This window comes from Mya arenaria, chromosome 3, assembly GCF_026914265.1.
Source record: "Mya arenaria isolate MELC-2E11 chromosome 3, ASM2691426v1".
In the NCBI taxonomy this organism is placed as follows: Eukaryota; Metazoa; Mollusca; class Bivalvia; order Myida; family Myidae; genus Mya; species Mya arenaria.
The window spans coordinates 46234894-46254377 of NC_069124.1; the positions used below are offsets into that span (position 1 = coordinate 46234894).

General features: G+C 37.2%; 2 protein-coding genes across 2 annotated transcripts; both read left to right on the forward strand.

Moving 5' to 3' along the window:
- The first annotated feature begins 1342 nt into the window (after positions 1-1342).
- Positions 1343-9256, forward strand: LOC128225903 (protein FRG1-like). Its single transcript, XM_052935801.1, has 8 exons — positions 1343-1461; positions 1969-2054; positions 3113-3235; positions 3705-3871; positions 4792-4896; positions 5881-5972; positions 6866-6976; positions 7423-9256. The coding sequence occupies exons 1-8, from the start codon at positions 1397-1399 to the stop codon at positions 7457-7459; spliced, it is 786 nt and encodes a 261-aa protein (XP_052791761.1). The 5' UTR covers positions 1343-1396; the 3' UTR covers positions 7460-9256.
- Positions 9257-12765: 3509 nt separating this feature from the next.
- LOC128225580 (uncharacterized) lies at positions 12766-18852 on the forward strand. Its single transcript, XM_052935456.1, has 3 exons — positions 12766-13351; positions 14433-14573; positions 15997-18852. The coding sequence occupies exons 1-3, from the start codon at positions 13066-13068 to the stop codon at positions 16281-16283; spliced, it is 714 nt and encodes a 237-aa protein (XP_052791416.1). The 5' UTR covers positions 12766-13065; the 3' UTR covers positions 16284-18852.
- The last annotated feature ends 632 nt before the right edge of the window (positions 18853-19484 follow it).

The window sequence follows — 19484 nt, forward strand, 5'->3', positions numbered from 1 at the left end:
TGTATGATGTCAATTTATGTACACTAAAAAAACTTATCTGGAATTACTTCAAGTAAATGATATCTAATACAGCGTTTCAAAAATACAGGCCATTGCCTGAAATAGACAGAATAAAAGAACACCAAAAAAGCACACTCTTCTTTGAGACTTAAATTATGCACAAGTTAGTATGTTTACTATAACGAGCCAAAGTTTTAAGTGATAAATATCTGAAAGATCGGGAAAAATAAACGTTCATGTTTAATTGCCCTGGTTCCACAGGCATATGGCCCATTTTTAGTTGTTTTTATCTAAATTGTGAAAAAAATATCAATTTGGGGACACTTTATATATTTTTTTTATAAACAACACAAAGGGTGCCAAAAAGGATGTTCATTACAATTAGACACAAAGTCGGTATTACATGAGATGACTATATATGTATACGGCTTTAAGAATTCTTGATTTTCTGGCAGTTCCTTATTAACCATCAATCCTCAACATACTGGCAAGTCGTTAGGTTTAGAGTCGAAAAAAACAACAAAAAAAACAACAACAAAAAACAACAATGCGGGGCTTGTTTGTATACTTTCGAAATTTATCATTCCCGAAATATGGGTTACATGGGTTGAACTCGATATTATAAAATATTCCTTAATAGTCCGACATTGTAGGTTAGTAGGTATTTTCATGAAAACCCCCCAAACATTTCTTAAGTTTTGTAATTACACGAGCAAAAAGGAAATCCTACGCAAATGTTTAAGTTTTCGCCATTGATTCATTTGTTAGCAAATGAGTAAGAGAAATTGTTTTAATAAGTCTGAACGGACATTTTTTTCATTGTTTACCAGTGTCGGTGAGGAAAAAATCAGTGTTGTTGTTGACTATCATAAACGCTGAACTGATATTATCAATCTAATTTACCGATGTTTAAAGACTACCCTTCCCTGACCCCCCCCCCTCCCCATATTTGGTAGAATTCATATTCGTTCCCTTAGAAATGCATCATGTAAAGTAACTAGATTCTTGATCAGATAAATGGATTTACGGATGCAATTATTAAAATGATTTTATAAAGCCATGGAGTTACTAGTATCCGCACATATATCATGATTTTTGTTAGTATTGTTCGAAGTCAACATTTGTTGTCGCATGCTTACACAGTATTGATAACTAACTGCTTTTTCAATCGCACACTTCTAGTATTTGGCTTTCTTTTTTCCCCTTGAAAATATCAGATAATCATAATATGACTTGAAGTAAGCATGTGCATGTGTTATGGCTTTAACCTCTGCCGTCTGTTCTGGGAATTTGAAGAAAAAAAATCCATTGTTTTGCATTGTTTTGAGGGGAATAGTTCATATATTAATAAAATATCAATTTGTAAATATTGCAAATTGAGGAAAACAAAACAGAAATGTCTGACTCGTATTCATTTGTGAAAGGAGGAAAACTGAAACTCAAAGGAAGCAAACACAAAAAGTATATATTACATAACTTTTATGCACCATTGACCAAGTTATGATTCTATTATATTGAAATAAAGAGCACTTAATAGAAATATGATTGGACAAGCTAGTTTCGGATGCATTGTTATTCCATTTAACAAAAAATAACTAAGACTAATTTATCAATATATAAATATTTTTTTCACCATGTTCAAGAAAAAAAAAGCACTTTAATGACTTCCCCAGCACTTCTTGATTGTTGTGATTGTGTCACCTTGTTAAGCTACGAACTTGCTTTATGAATCATCATCCATTTGTACTGGGCAAACAAATTGAACAGATGGATTTACGGATACAATTGTTTAGGTCCCCAGGTTTGACATTAATGGAAGATAGATAGATAGAACCAGTTCAATGGATGCAGTGTACCTTAACATTATATGTCAAATTGGTATACTAATTTTCAAGACATATCTTGAGTTCATTGTCACTTTAATAGAAATATTTTGAACATAATTGAACTTAATATGTTTTATTATAGAAAGAAGAGTAAGAAAAGAAAGCATGAAGATGATGAAGAAACTCCAGGTTCCAGTGGAGTTGATAAAACCGATGTCACCCTGCATGGTAATCAATAATAGACAGAATATGCCGGTTCATAATTCAAAAATGATGTACTCATTGCATTAAAATTCATTAATAGCTTGGGATTTGCTTAAGTCTTATTTTAATATGAAAACAGATATGAATTTAAGGACTGCAGTCAAATCCTGTTGGCTCGAACTCCCGGTGACCAGCGAATATACCACGGGCCTGGGAAAATTTGATACAAGAGGGAATGCTTATGTTCAGTATAAAGAGATTGGTCCTTAATATTCAGTTCGAGGCCAATGAAGGATATGACTGTAGTGCGTTTGAGCCATTGTGGTTTGACTGGACATGAATTATAAAGACATGGTGCAAAGGGTGAAAAGAGCACTTTCTATGGGACTGTGAAGAACTTGAATATCATAAATTTGCCAAAAACAATGTAAATCTGTTTAATTTAAGTAGTTTTAGATTTCAACTGCCTGATATATTAAGTAAATATATGTATTCTTTTTGTATAATAAGCTTAAACAAAAATATTAAAAGCTCATATTACGATCTAAAGCAATCAATTCTAAGAAAGCAGATAGGAACAGAAGATGGTCTTCATTGTTAAAAAAAAGTATAGGGTGCAGCCACCTTCTATAATAAAAGTTTGACTCATTAGCTAATCCCCTAGTTTTTATAGTCATCATTAGCTGTTCTTGTTTAGTCCTCCTCTTTTAATCAATTATTATCAAACACATTACTGGCAAACTTACAAACTTATTGAAAATTGATAAACACCTAACAGCGCATATCATTTATTTTTTATTTTTGTTGTATTTGTTACATTATGTAAACATTGTGCATTTTCATTGTTGTATTTATTATGCAAAAGCCAATGTAGATATTGTTTATATTCATTTGAATGTCACTATGTTAAGAATCCTAGTAGGCACAGGGTGGTTTGTGGTCTGTCGTTTGTTGTTTAATGTAAACATACAAATGTAAAAACAGAATTTTACAGATTTATTGATAAAAAGCGGTTATAGAAATGTTCACTGACTTCAAGTATGGTAAAACAATTTATAAAGAAATAAATGACATTGTTTCAGATGGATGGTGGACAGTGTCTAAGTTTGGCCAGGTGACAGGCAATGTGTGTTTAGAGTTGGCTGAGCGACGCTACATGTTTGCTAAAGATAATGGCAGATTGGTGCTTGGACCACAAAGAGAAGGTGCATTACCTGCATTATTTCTACCATAAAAAATTAGTGTAGTTGCAGGAATGTGATATGTCATGGAATCTCTGATCTAATTGCACCAGGGTCCAAAAAATGAATTTATTGGACAAGAAGATGTTTGCTTCAATATTTGAAGTCAGGAGAGCCCTTGAAAGGGTTTCTAAAAAGCCAGTTTTGCTTCTGCTGTTGAGTGCTTCAACCCCTTAGACCCCCATTAGTGTCCTAAAGTGCCTCCCAATGTCATAATGGTTTTAAGGCTACAGCTGTTAGGTTAATCATATCCCTCGGCCTGTAGTTGCTATGTGATAGTTTTTTTAGGCCTTGAGCTTAAATTTTGATCTTCCTTTTAATATTTTTTCCTCTGAAATGTGAAATTTCTTGCTACTCACACTTACAGCTCAAAATAGCTTATCTTATTGTTTATCATTGCAGAATGAAATAAATTGTAAAATTTTCCCATCAGGAGGACCAGAGCCAGAGGAAATATTAACAGCGGTCAAAGTAGATGACACAAAGGTTGCGTTTAAGTCAGGTTATGATCAATACATCAGTGTTGACTCAGGCAATATGGTGGTTGGTCGCTCCATGGCTATCGGCACCAAGGAGCAGTGGGAACCGGTTTTCCAAGAGGTGGGTTTGGGCTGCTTGTGCACTTATTTTTGTTTTGCTTCTTTGACTTTAGGCCTGGGTATTCTTATTTTCTTCCATGAAATCATGATAGTGTTCTAAATGGTTTCACATTTGGAATCTAGTATGTCAATTATATATTTTTTTACATTTTAGAATTTGACTACTATTAATGTTCTTTGCAGATATTTTAACGGTTATCACATTTGTTTTATTTTCATGTTTGGAACATGACGTAAAACATTAAACATGTGGATATTTTATGACATTACAGCGACACTCTCATCTTTGGTCAGTTTATTTGTTTATGTTGTGAATCCAAAAATAAAGAAACAAACTACTGGCTGCATTAGGCCTTCTTTAACCATTCTTTTAAAACTTTCTGCCATATAATGAAAAGGGTCCTGCTGATGATTTGAACTTATTATTCAATTTTCAGATTTAATTTTTGTTTCTAACTTTCATGCTTGAAAAATGTATTTTCTATTTTCTGCAGTGATGTATATTGGATTACTTAAATGCTGCAGATTATTGGCCTTTGATCATAAATATTTCAATCTTCTAGTCACTTCTGCACAGAGTATTAATTGAATTCTACAATGAAACTGCACATGTATAAAGGACAAAATGTAAAATGTAAAAGCAAAGTTTAATATCAAGAAGTTTATTTGGAAAAAAATAAAATGCCATGATATGTGGTTTTAATTATTGGAACATATATTACATGTGTTTACAAGTCTTTTTGTTTTAAAAGAGTTTGTTAGATACAAACTCTGATTGTATCTCTGAATTTAAGAAATTAGTTTGTTATATAGATATAAAAAACTTTTGATATAAAGAACATGTCTGAAAAGCCTTGAGGAGTTTGTTATATCCAGTGTTTACTGTGAATGTACTTATAAATATGTTTGACTTGTTTTCAGGGAAAGATGGCTCTGAGTGGATCTAATGGATGTTTTCTTTCTGCAGACGAGGATGACGATGTTGTTTGTTTGAGCAAAGTTGCAGGAGATAGTGAAATGATTAATGTAGGTATAAAACGATGTTTTAAACAGTTTCATTGTTGCGCTCGCTTGTGGTGTAAAGTAGTCACAATTGTGGTTTGATGTATTGGCATGCTTGCATCTGTCTGACGGTCTGATGTAGGCTTATCTGGGCTGTAACTTGGTCATGCATCAGAAAGGTTTTATAATATTTTGGCATGAATGTTCTCAAATGGAAGACAATGTGCCACCTGCAAGGCCCATGTCTGTAGGTCAAAGGTCAATGTCACACTGAAGAATCATTGGTCAAAATTGCTTGTGTTTCGGCTTGTCTAAAATGTAATTTGATCATGCACTGGGCCGTTTAAAATAACTGGGCACAAATGTTAACCCTAAGAACAAGCATCTCGGGTGCAATACCCATGTCTGAAGGTCAAAGGTCAAGGCCACACTGAAGGGTCATTGGTTCATTCAGGATGAAACATGGCCTTGCATTGGGGGATTTTAAAATTACTTGGCACAAATGTTCACCATAAGAAGATGGCATATCATTTGCAAGACCTATGTCAGTAGATCAAAGGTCAAGGTCACACATTAGAAAAATTTACATCGATCTTCACATAGCAGAGGCAGTATTCATAAGACTTCTTAAGTCATTTTTAAACTTCAGTCAATTTCCTAAAAAAATAATTGTCAAATTACATGAAAAGTTTAAGTAATTTATAATGTTTAAGTATGCATTTTTTTTACAAAACTATTGAAAATGAAGTATTTCAGATATTATTAACTTATGATATGATGTGATAAGAGAGATAAAACAAGTTGGGAAATGACTTAAGATGTTATATGAATACCAGCCCAGGCATGAAGTGATCATTTTGTCTCATGGTCAGTGAAAAAAAAGTTTACTAAGGGTTATGTTGTACTCTTGCAGAATCATTGTTGATCTTACCTGGTATTTTATCTTCGCCAATATCATCTGTGTTGTGATGAATGTAATGCATGAATGTCATTGTCTCTGTTTGTCAGATCCGATGCAATCTATCCCTGGAAGTTGATCCCAAAGCAGGTGTTCCTACAGAGGAAAGAGGATCATTGAAAGATGCAGAAATCAACTATGTGTAAGTGATGGGACTAGTAATTGGAAAATAAATAATTTTAAGTACCCACTGTGCATTAAGTACATGTTACATGGTGACCTCATATTAGTTAGGTATTATTTGAAAGGGTTTGATGTGTAAGACAGGACTAGGTGCTGATACTAGTGAGACATGTATTATAAACAAGCTTTTTTACCTTGATTTTAGCCAGGTTTTTTTATAGGGCAGGGTGGGACTATAAGTGTCTATCATGTGTTTCTAGGTACGGATTGAAAAATCCGACCCGAGGGCATGCACGTAAGCCTGTAATGAGGCTTGCAGAGATATTTTTTCTCTAAAAAAGACGTCGAAAACTAACTACTGTACTTTTCACCAAAAAGCGCGTGTGACAATGTTTACTAACGTCATAAAGCGAAGTAATTTTAAATAACTAAAAATTGTGTTTTTTATGACTATTTTTTTCAATTTTAATAAAAAGTCTGGAAGAAATGGTGCTTATGGTGAAAAAAGGGCATATTGTTGCATTATTATGAATTTGGAAAAGGAAATTTAAAAAATGTGTTTCATTGAAGAAGTTACAGGTTTCAACTATTAATATATTAGTCTTGTATTCATTAAAATAATTGATAAAATTTTAATCAAAACAAAGCACATGTTGTCTCCATAAGGGCAGAGGGCTTCTTCCAAAAAAAGACAGCTTGCAGCGCCCTCCTATAAATCTTTACTTAAATCCTTAATACCGTTATGTATGTGTTTGATTTCAAATTTAGTCTTTTAATTTGAAATCTAAAATGATGTTCCGGTAATAAGTTAACTTATAGTAAAATGTTAAAATTTAGCCTCGTTCATTTTGTGAATAAACTTCAACACTATTCCACCTGTTCACACATTGTAAAGGACAATTTTCATTTCAGGAAGAAGTTTCAGAGCTTCCAGGACCGGCATCTTAAGATCTCATCAGAGGACAAGACAATGTTGAAGAAGGCCCGGGTACAGGGGACTCTCCATGAAACCATGCTAGACAGGTTTGTGGCTGAGGGGTGGGGGAGAGCTATGGGGCTTAAGGGTCATTGATAGTGAATGTATTTCAGAAGGAAGTTAAAGTATGCCCAGGTACAAGGTCATCGTCATAACACTGTGCTGGACAGGGTGTTGGTAGGGAGGGGATAGGTATGTTAAGTAGGGGTCATGAATAGTGAATATAATTCAGTAAGAAGTTAATGAAAGCCCTGGGTAACCAAAACCATTGACGCTCATTAAACATGTTGCCAGAGACAATAAACACATGTACAGCAAGGCCCGGAACTCTGGTGTTAAAAATTGTTGAGTCATGCCTTTTTTCGATTTAAAAACAACAGATGAGCTCTTGTGTTTGCTCCACGGTGGTCTTGTTATTCCATAGAGAAACTTGATTGTTTAGGGACTTAATATAACTTGGTACTGTAGTTATAATATGACTTTATTTTTGCAGACGAGAAAAGATGAAAGCAGACAGATACTGTAAATAGCAAAGGCTTGGTGTTTTGTTGTAATGGAATATCAGGATAAGAGCTAGAAACATGATCCTGCTTGTGGGATTGGCAACAGACAAGACCAAGCACCATTTATAAACTGACCATCACAAGATGGTACATGCTTGCTGGTCCAGGACACCTTCAATTTTCACATGCTCGAAAAAACAAAACAGAATTGCAGTTGAGTCATCAACATTGATTCAACAGAGAATTGGAAAAGACTTATCACATTTATGTGACATATTGCTAATTAAAAATGTTGGGATGCTTTGTTTTATTGAAAGCAAGCCTTTGTTAGCGACTGAAATATTTTTTCAGATTTCTGTTGAATCAGTTATCATTTGTAAGGAAGTTTGGCTTATTCTAAGAAGTGCCTTTTACAACGATGTTAGAAAAACAACAACTGCAATCAACAACTGCAATCATTATATTCTCTACTTTGATTTTAAGGTTCTAATACAAATTCAGTCTATTTTACAAAACACTGTTCGAATCTTAACTACACATATTTATTATAATTCATACAAATTATTGTACTGTACACATATTTGTTTCCATTCCCTGGAAACGTGTTTGGAATATTGACATGATGCAGGATTTATACATTGTGATGCCTTCTAATCAATGCATGGACAACAAAATATAGTAAGGTCACACATTTCGTTTTTACAATACGTTGTTATCACTAAAGTAGTTAAAACTTTTTCTTGCAAATTCCAATAATCAATGGGCTGATTGTTCAGAACTTGATTAAAGTTAACAAAAGATTAACAACATGGTTGTTAACTTTTAGAGGTGACATATTCTATGAAGTGCTCTTATAATTAAGTACAACGAAAAAAGTTGTCTCAAATCAGGAAAGGAACACTGCAGAGCATAAGTGTAACCATGATACTTCATGAGCAATACAGATTTGAAAGTTAACAACATTTACAACATTTTTTACTTTAGCCAAATTCTGAATGATTTGCCATTGACTTTTTAACTCTGTTATCTTCATTTTAAGAATTTGTTGAGAAATATATATCAGTACAACTCAGGGATAATAAAAAAATAAATGGTGGAAAGATTTGATCTTTTATGAGAGGCATCCATGTTTGAGGTAGACTGGTACGTGGGCTGTCCAAAAAGTAATAAGCACACAAGTTGTATTTGTTTCTTCTAGTTGACTTGTCTGGCAATCGGCTGAATGTTCAGAAATCTGTTAAAGTTAACAACGGTGCTAATGGCAAAGTTGTTAACTTCTAAAGCTGAACTATTTGATCATGTGCTCTTATTTTTGAATAAACCAAGCACAGTTGAAGCAGTTATTTCAAATCTTGTAAGATATACTGCACATATCGCATGTGTGTCTATGAAACTTCAAGAGCAGTAAAGCTTTAAAAGTTAACAACTATGTGGTTAACAACGTTGTTAACTTTAGCGAAGTTCTGACTAATTGGCACATTGTTTATCTGTAATGTATAGACAGCTAGCTACATGTATGTAAAATTGTAGAAAGATTGGAACTACTAGGTTTCAGACCAATGATTTCAATGATAATTATAAAACTTTTGATGTACATGTAGAAACTTAGCATATTTATGCATCCTGCAATATTTAGTTGGAAATGGGATCTTTTCAAAGAAATGTCCATTGTTGATCAATAGAAATTGGTTCTCTTCGCTGTATGTGGCATAATGTATTAGGAAAAAATAGCAATAGGACACAACTTGTAAAATAGATTTCAAAAGCGCATGATGGTTTTACTGTAAACGCATACTTGTATGTCAATAAATATTTTTTAAACTTTGTTGTTGAAATTATTGGTTGAACACACACGCACGCACACACACATGTACGCACGCATGTACGCACGCATGCATACACACATTTTATTGCCACAACAACAGTCATTACAACAGACTAACAAACAACATTACAGGCAATTTCAGTTATAGCTAAAATTACTCATTGAAAGACTGAAGTAAAAGTACCCCGAAAAACGCATGAGTAACGCACTCATGCGCTTCGAACGATGAAATGTTCATCCCAGTACCACCTTTGTGTGTTCAGTTAATGCATGAAATTGAAATCACAAGGAATTTCGCATTTTTTTTTTGTTTATCAAAAATAAATTTGTGCCTGTAATCCGTGTAATTTCCCTCAGTGTAGTACCATGTCTTAAACATAGTGCATTTGAACTTTGCCATTGAACTATGATTAGAGAGTGTCTACATACAACGTATTCGAAATTTGACCCTAGCCAGACTGTTATTAATATGAAATTTAAACTAAGTATTATAATAAATCCAATATAATGGCTTCTTATATTTATTTTGATTTCAATTGTGTATTCAATGTATTCACCCGTATATTTCGAGGGGTGAATGCGAAAAGGTTCTAAGTGACATTAAATAAAGAAGAAGATATAACCTTTTCGCTTTCACCCCTCGAATTGTTCCCAAAAGAACGTACCTGGTTACAGTGGGCTCGAGTTTATCTTTTATGTTAAATGATTACCAGGTGTGGTTCAATATTCAATAATAAAGTAAATCTTTTACGAAAATACCTCGAGCCTCAGAAAAATCGAGCCAAGCAGGATTGTATACTTTCAGTAAATAAATCTGTCCTTTACATCTAGTTTGAGCCGGCGGAGAATTCGAGCCAGGCGAGTTCGATACAACGGGGTTCAACTGTAATCATACATCATTGACCTTATTCGCTCTATTGGTGAGTTAGTAATAGCAAGTAATCCGGTTAGCTACATCGTTCTAGTTCTATATACGCAAATATTGAATGACAGCCCAGTTCAATCGCTGAAGTGAGTTCATTTAATGCATGGAATTGCAATCGCAAGCATCGCCGTTGCAACGCTGTTTGATAGTAAGAACGCCGTGCACACTGAACATGCCAACAAAACAAACGCACGGCGTTGTGATAAGAGCGCAATGGGGTTAGTAGCATCGCAGTTAGGACTCCTACGCCACAGGATCGCCGCACATAGGTCACAGTGCAGATCGGTTGAGCTTGAACGTTGTTCGTACGACGTTCTATGAGATGACACTGCGTCTCAACCGCGCCTAAACGGCAAGTCTACGGCGCTTTTTTATATTTTTTTTATTAGGCTCTTGCAACGATTGTACGGAGCTACCACGACGATTATTGTGATTCTAATGCTCTTTAACCGCGTAAATCGGCGTTTGCATGAAAAGGAACCAACCCAATAAAATACTAATATTTTAAAGGTATGATATATGCAAATAAACATTCATTTCATCATGGTTAATGTGCGGCATGGTGGTGGGCTTGCTTCTGTTTGCGGTGGGCTTTATCTTTCCCTGCCTTCTTCACCTTCCCTCCTTTGACAGACATGGTCTCAACTGTTCGAGAGCAAATGGAAGGATGGAGAGCTGATGGAGATATCTTTTTCATAGGTAGTTCAAAACAACACGCCGACAGCACGGAGTGAGCGCCGTGAAAGCGCAGTGCACATTCAATGCCCGCGCCGTGACAACTCGATTGCATGCAGTGGAAGCGCCATGAAGGCACAATGTGAGCGCAGTCAATCGCCAAATAGAACTTGTCGCGAACGCGGTAGATCGCCATGGAGCTCCACATAAAAATTCAAGGTCACCGTGAGAACGCCCTGACATCGCCATATTCATGAAAAATATCATTTTTTCCAGCGAACTCACGGCGCTCTAGGAAATTTAGCAACTTTGTGCAATCGCAGTGACAACGCGGCTAGATGTGACAATGGTTTGAGTACATGTAGTCCGTTTTTTAATTCGCTCAGTGTACTGCAATGTCTAAAAATAGTGCGTTCGAACATTGCTATTGATAAATGATTAGGGAGTGTTTGTACTCATACAACAATGCTATCGAATTTGACCCTAGCCTGACTTGGTTTTTAATACTGAAATTAAAACTGAGTATTATAATAAAACCAATAGAATTGTTTCTTATATTTATTTCGATTGCAATTGTGTATTCAATGTACTACCCCTAAGTATTGATCCATCGATACTTGTACCCAAAAGAACATATCTGGTTACAGTTGGCTCCAGTTTGTCTTTTATGATAAATTCAGCCCATGTGTGGTTCAACATTCAACTTTAGTGAATTTTATAGACTACAAAGTGAATGAAGTCTATGATGTATGTCTATAAGTTATAGTCTTACATCATGTACTTCATTTACCCCATTGGTCAATTATTAGTAGCAAGTAATCCGATTAGCTACATCGTTCTCAGATCTAATTAAGACTACGGTAATATTGAATACCAGCCCAGGACAATCACCAAAGCGAGTCCAGTTAATACATGAAAATGTATTCACAAGGAATTTAACATAATTTAGAGCATGTAATCCGTTTTTAAATTCGCTCAGTGTTAAGTGGCAGTCTCTAAAATAGAGAGTCTGTATACTTTGCTATTGATAAATGATTAGGGCGTGTTTGTCCTCATATAACAACGTTATCGAATTTGACCCTAGCCTGACTTGGTTTTTAATACGAAGTTTAAACTGAGTATTATAATAAAACCAATAAAATTGCTTCTTATATTTATTTGATTTCAACTGTGTGCTCAATGTATTAGCCCGAAGATATTGATCCATCGGGTTTTTATTCCCTTTAGAACATATCTGGTTACAGTGAGCTCCAATTTGTCTTTTATGATAAATGATAAAATGTCAAGCCCAGTACAATCCCTCTTGTGAATTCAGTAAACGCATGAAATTGAATTCACAAGGAAATTCACACTTTTTAGTTTACCAAAAGTAATTTTAGAAGTACATGTATCCGTTTTTAACGTTTCTTAATGAAGTGCCATGTTTTTATGATTCGTACTTTACTTTTGATAAACTTGTATTATAATAAAACAATAATAATGTCTTCTATATACTTTTTATTTCAATTGTGTCGGGTTTTTTTGTTTACCAAAATAATTTTCAAAGTACATACATTTTAACCGATTTTAAAGTCTTTTAGTGTAGTGCAATGTCTTAAGAATAGTGCGTACGTACTTTGCTTTTGGTAAACTGAGTATTATAATAAAACAATATAATGCCTTCTTATATATATATATATATATATATATATATATATATATATATATATATATATATATATATTATTTCAATTGTGCATTCAATGTATTCACCGTAGCTATTGATCCATCGGTAATTGTTACCAAAAGAACATATCTGGTTACACTGGGCTCAAGTTTGTCTTTTTGTCCCATTCATGATGAGGTATGAATAGATTTGACCGAAATAGGCTTAAACATATTTTTTTGCGTTGCTCGATGTATTGATTTCTTAAGCATTCCGGTCAATCGATCTTCAAAACAAGCAAGGTTGTTATTTCAGTTCCAATACAGTGTTTACCTCCATTAATACTAAAATAATAATTGTATTGCATTGGAGTTAAGAGACAGGACGCGTGGTCGAACATGTGCATTTAAGTTTAACTTTGTGAACATACAGAAGTTTCCTGTGTGTAAAAAGGATTTCATACATCCCACCACATGGACGCTGTATCCTAATAACGAAGATAATTATAACTATTTCCAGATTTTAATTGACCAGTATGTAGTACCTGCGAAAGAAACGGCAAAATGGACAGTACGACTCCCTCGTCGACGGCCGCCCAGCGCACGGGTGCTCTGTTGTTGGCGGTGACGACTGTTGTGCACGTAGTCGGCTATAGCACGAACTACTGGAGGGGCGTCCGGATAGACTTGTTTAACTTCCAGTTCGAGAGTTTCTCGGGGCTTTGGAAACATTGTTACTGCTCGGGTACCTGCGGCTGTGAGAATGTGGGCACGGACTTGCCAGACAAACCTATTTTCGGGTTGCAGACGGTGCGAGCTGAGGTGGATAAATTCGGAGGAAGTATTTCAGGTATTAAACAAGATTCATTAATTTAGAGCGGCTTAAACTCGAATGATCATTTTTGGTAACCGAACACCGCCTGGTTTCGATTGCGCAAGTATTACTTCAAAGGGAGTGCCGACAATTATATACCATCTCACTTTACTTATATATATGGTATTTACGTATGCACTTAGTAGAACAGGAGCAATTGAACGAAGATTTAGGAACCAACGCGCGAAACATAATTTGCCAAAGAAAATTATAAATGATAGATACAACTCTATCATAATGAAAAAATAAGATAAACCATTACATATTTCATCGTGTTTGTATATAATTGACAACATTTACACCATTAACAATGCATCCACGTGCACTAACGTGCATTGGCGTTTTCAGGGAGTGCACACGCCCCTAAGTTACGCATCCTCTGTCGTCAAATCCTTGATCCGTCCCTGACGTGTACCAATTGTGTAGACGACATCAATATAAAAATTCGGTACGGTCAGTGCACATTGATGCATTGTCTGTTAATAAAAATCCAGCCTCATTTTTTATCTTAAGGCAGACTGAAAATGACATTCACTTAAATCGTATCCCTTTTGGGACTTTTAAATACACTTTTAAGTTGTGATTAGACATACGGCGGAGTCGAGCAAAACTGCAGACTATGGCACAGACAAAGCTTAATAAACAACAGCGACAACAACAACAACAACAACAGAAATAGCAGCAGTAGCAACAAAAAAGCAGCAGCAACAATAACAATAAAAAACAACAACATTTACTGCGTTAACAATCAGCAAGTAGATGGAGCAGAACGCACCGTTATACTACAAGTATCGGGATGAAGCCCATGCGTAACGAATACTAATTCCTTCATTTTCTTCTCGAAACTTGAGTTTTAAATAGTTTTAAACGATTTTGTGAGTCCTTCTCATCGAATATTGCCAAATGCTTGCGTACCGCGTAACACCCTCTTGAGTCTTGGGTACCCGTTTTTACTTAGTAGGTCTCCAGCCTGAAGCATGGTTTTGTACGTTTAATACCAAGGTGTCATAACAAAGCAATCAACATTTTACATCTTGCTTTACTCGTTCGTTTCCAGACTGGATGCGGACGGTGCAGATACTGGAGTCGGTAGGATTGTGCAGTCTCGTGCTCACGGCTGTTCTGGTCGCCTTGACGATGAAGTCCGCCCGCTGTAACATCCTCCGACCATTCTCCGCAATAGCAGCATTAAGTTCAGGTATGCATTCAATCGCCTGTTTGAGTTTTTATCCCTTATGAACCTAGCTCAACAGGTCTTAACTCATCTTCACCGTTCTTCTGTCTTAATTACATGGCCTCTAAACGCCAGCTCCACCACTTTACGGTGGTGCAAAGAAAAAGAGCTGTCGACACTTCCGTGGTCGAGCTGTGCCCAATGTTTACATGAACAAACGTGAGTATGATTTATATTTTATTTGATAATTTCATTTAACGGACATATTTCGAAAATCGGAGAATGTGGTACCGTGTAAGAACACTTCTACTGTAGGCTGGTTACTATTCCGTTTCAATATTGTGCAAACTGTGGTGTCAGGAGCTTTTCTCCCGAATCGGACTTGTGCATATTTTGAGATCTGATTGCATAGCAAGTACATTTCGGTGCTTACACACCCCGTAAGAACATTCTCACGCATGCAAACATAACTGTTATGTAAAGTACCTATGACGGAACACAACAAACCTGATAAGCACTTCTTAAAAAGGAAAAAAAATGCACATATTTGTAAAAGTGGTGGCGCTGTTGCCCTAGTGGTGGCGCTATCGAGTATGTTTTGCGCTTGAAGTAATATAAAAAGTTAACGCTTTTGGAATGAATACAACAGTTGCTATGTTTATCATTCATTGAACATTATGCTGATTATGCATACTACTTGCGGAAACAAAACTCTACGCGAACTACCTTAACCTTACTGAAAACTATTTCGAAACCAAACGGCTAGGTGCTGTTAATTTTACCATATAACTATAAGTATCTATCATGTGTGTCCGGTACGGATAGAAAAATCCGACCCGAGTGCACGCGCGTAAGCCGGTAACGAGGTTTGCCGAGTGTGACGTAATTTATCACATTGTATATATACACACTGGATATGATCTTCGGTTTAAAACTACATACCACGTACATAATGGTTTGATAACACATTTATAGCATTTTGAACACAGGCATCTGAATCATTGTTTGTCACTAAAATGTTGTTTAAAACCATTTTGGGTACATACAATGAGATAAACAACACATCTGAAGATATTTATTGTCTTTCATATACAAAAAAGTTACTTGTATATGAAAGACACTAAATATCTTCAGATGTGTTGTTTATCTCATTGTATGTACCCAAAATGGTTTTAAACAACATTTTAGTGACAAACAATGATTCAGATGCCTGTGATTTTGAATAGTGCCCTTTTTCATTCAATCTATGTGTTAGTGATTTTACCTTTATCCGTACAAGTTCGCCTTGGACTGATTTCTTTGTTCGAACCTATCTTTGGTCAAAATGTAAATAACTTTTTGTGATTCACAACATTAATATATAAATTAAAAACGAGTAAGTCAGTTTGTTACTTGCAAAAACGTCTGCAAACCTATTTAAATGTATATGACTTAATTCATTTTCCAGCGGCGCTAATTCTCGTTGGCCTAGTGATCTATGGCTCCCATGTGAATGGCGAACTCCACTATTCGTTCGGCCTGTGTTGTGCCGGAGTTGTGTTTGCCTTTATCACGTCCCTGCTGCTAACGGCGGACGCCCGGGCGCCGCGAGAGCGCCACCTACCGGAAAAGCACGTCCAAATGGCCTATAGCACGGACCAGCACACGCAGATGGCGGAAATGCATTGCGCGGGAAAATGGGACCCTAACTTACCCGGACCATCTCATAGTGCTGAGATAAGCCACTCGTTTTGAAATGATTGGATGGAACAGAGACTTTCGTGGCTTTTGTGGAACGAAATTTGGGTGCATGTACCGCTCGTGATATGTGGATGTATGTGTAGGTGTATGTTCCGCTCGTGATATGTGGGTGTATGTGTGGGTGTATACACCGCCCGTGATATGTGGGTTTATGTGTGGGTGTACATACCGCCCGGGATATGTGTGGCTGTATGTGTGGGTGTATATACCGCCCCTGATATGTGGGTGTATGTGTGGGTGTATGTACCGCCCGTGATATGTGGGTGTATGTGTGGGTGTATGTACCGCCCGTGATATGTGGGTGTATGTACCGCTTGTGATATGTGGGTGTATGTGTGGGTGTATGTACCGCCCCTGATATGTGGGTGTATGTACCGCTTGTAATATGTGGGTGTATGTACCGCTTGTAATATGTGGGTGTATGTGAGGGTGAATGTACCGCCCGTGATATGTGGGTGTATGTACCGCCCGTGATATGTGGGTGTATGTGTGGGTGTATGTACCGCCCGTGATATGTGGGTGTATGCGTGGGTGTATGCACCGCCCGTGATATGTGGGTTTATGTGTGGTGTATGTACCACCCGTGATATGTGGGTGTATGAGTGGGTGTATGTACCGCCCGTGATATGTGGGTGTATGTGTGGTGTATGTACCGCCCGTGATATGTGGGTGTATGTGTGGGTGTATGTACCGCCCGTGATATGTGGGTGTATGTGTGGGTGTATGTACCGCCCGTGATATGTGGGTGTATGAGTGGGTGTATGTACTACCCGCGATATGTATGTGTATGTGTGGGTGTATGTGTGGGTGTACATACCGCCCGTGATATGTGGGTGTATGTGTGGGTGTATGTACTACCCGTGATATGTGGGTGTATGAGTGGGTGTATGTACCGCCCGTGATATGTGGGTGTATGTGTGGGTGTATGTACCGCCCGTGATATGTGGGTGTATGTGTGGGTGTATGTACTACCCGTGATATGTGGGTGTATGTGTGGGTGTATGCACCGCCCGTGATATGTGGGTGTATGTGTGGGTGTATGCACCGCCCGTGATATGTGGGTTTATGTGTGGTGTATGTACCACCCTTGATATGTGGGTGTATGTGTGGGTGTATGCACCGCCCGTGATATGTGGGTGTATATGTGGTGTATGCACCGCCCGTGATATGTGGGTATATGTGTGGGTGTATGGCCGCCCGTGATATGTGGGTGTATGTGTGGGTGTATGCACCGCCCGTGATATGTGGGTGTATGTGTGGTGTATGCACCGCCCGTGATATGTAGGTGTATGTGTGGGTGTATGCACCGCCCGTGATATGTAGAGGTATGCACCGCCCGTGATATGTGGGTGTATGTGTGGGTGTATGCACCGCCCGTGATATGTGGGTGTATGTGTGGGTGTATGTACCGCCCGTGATATGTAGAGGTATGCACCGCCAGTGATATGTGGGTGTATGTGTGGGTGTATGTACCGCTCGTGATATTAGGGTATTGGTACCATTCGTGACATATATACAGTGTATAATCAACGACTTTTTATCATTGTTTTTCATCCTTATTAAAACTCAATTCCTTTCAAGGACCGACCGGTGACTGAACTTATTATTCGGGATTTGTATCAGTTAATTGTGCATTCGGAGCTCCTCGGCCATTTTTATCGAAAACAACCTCGGATGTATTCAGGTTCATCAGTTCAAGTAGTTCGTAAATGTATGAATTATATCATTAATTAAATGAAGTGTTTTAGAGTTGTATTAATTGACCTAAGTTTAAATTGATTGCCAGCGAAGTGTATTGTAGCAAACATAATTAAGATTCCCAAGAGTTAAGTCATAAAGTTTAATTACTACGCGATCTACTTGCAGCGGACTTGAACGTAGCACTTTTTGAGTATGTAAACCGTCCAAGTACATATAAGGTTGCTTTCGATAAATATGGCCGAGGAGCTCCAAATGTTAGTTGTGGTCGCAAGTGCCTTCCATTGCAATGAATGAGGGGAAACTGTAATATGATACCCTGTATACCACACCTGCTTTACAATACAGAATGACTATTATATTTAGTAATAATGAATTGTAATTGACTTATGCACCAGTCAGTTGCAACCACGCCCCCCTCCCCTCAAGTCCGGGTTACACCGGGGATACCGGAGGAAATGCTCCCTCACCCCCCAGTGCAGAGTGAATGCGGCGGTTTTGCTTCCACGCCGAAAATAGCTGCAAATGGGCCTTACCTATGATTTCCCCGGGGTGCGGGGGCATTTGGCGGAATTTTACCAGCAGTTTGTCCCCGCAGGGCGGGGATTTTACCCTAGATTGGCTGGACCGAACGTCATAGTTCCCGCTATAATCCGGACCTGGGGGGCCGTGGTTAGAATTGGCTGGTGCATTATGCATACAGGGTAAAGCAAAAGTTGTGCTCATTTTAAATACAATGATGTAAATTGGTATGTTGCATGTTACATTTTGCATTTCATTATAAACTTCCCTTTTTACTTGCCCTAAAGCTTAAAAGGTCATTTTTATCTTTAGCCAGTTTACAGGTAATAAATTATATGTGAAATACGGTCTCTTAAGTGCTACCTTTAATTAAACTACATGTAAGCGACGCCTGTTGACAAGAACCGGTGATTTATTTAGAGCGACAGCGGGACTAGTTCCAAGTGTTGGAATATAAGATAATTCAAACTATAACATGTAACGTCAGTTTGACATGTATGTGAAGTTTGCTGTCTGGTGGAATGGCAGCATTGCAGCATGAAGTGGGCAGTCTGGCAGCCAGGCAGCCAGGCAGCGTGAATTCAGCTGCCAAACAGCTTGTCAGTCTTGCAGCGTGAAATTGCCACGGTCATTACTTCACGCTGCCAGTCTGTCAAGCTGTTAGTCTGCTTAGTTTATAATGCCAGTCTGCAACGCTGTAAACTTTACACTGCCACACTGTAAATCTTATTAGCATCGTTATTACATATAATTTTCTTTCGAAATTCGCTTGAAGACTGAACATTTCACACGTTTCTCAATTCCATTAAAAAACAATACTTTTAGTTCGTGACTAGGATCTTTAAGTGTGCTTACAAACTGTATTATATGAAAAACATTCAACTATTTGGAAAATGCAACCGCGGTTTTTAATACATAAAGATTCCCGAACAATCAGAATTATACCTTATGTTCACATGGAACCTGGCAGTTTTT

Excerpts from the sequence above, each read along its gene's own strand:
- LOC128225580 (XM_052935456.1), top strand. The coding sequence starts at position 13,066 with ATGGACAGTACGACTCCCTCGTCGACGGCCGCCCAGCGCACGGGTGCT. Across the intron at positions 13,352-14,432 it reads ATTCGGAGGAAGTATTTCAG|ACTGGATGCGGACGGTGCAG; the intron begins GTATTAAACAAG and ends GTTCGTTTCCAG. Across the intron at positions 14,574-15,996 it reads AATAGCAGCATTAAGTTCAG|CGGCGCTAATTCTCGTTGGC; the intron begins GTATGCATTCAA and ends TTCATTTTCCAG.
- LOC128225903 (XM_052935801.1), top strand. The coding sequence starts at position 1,397 with ATGTCTGACTCGTATTCATTTGTGAAAGGAGGAAAACTGAAACTCAAA. Across the intron at positions 3,872-4,791 it reads GGGAACCGGTTTTCCAAGAG|GGAAAGATGGCTCTGAGTGG; the intron begins GTGGGTTTGGGC and ends ACTTGTTTTCAG. Across the intron at positions 5,973-6,865 it reads GATGCAGAAATCAACTATGT|GAAGAAGTTTCAGAGCTTCC; the intron begins GTAAGTGATGGG and ends TTTTCATTTCAG.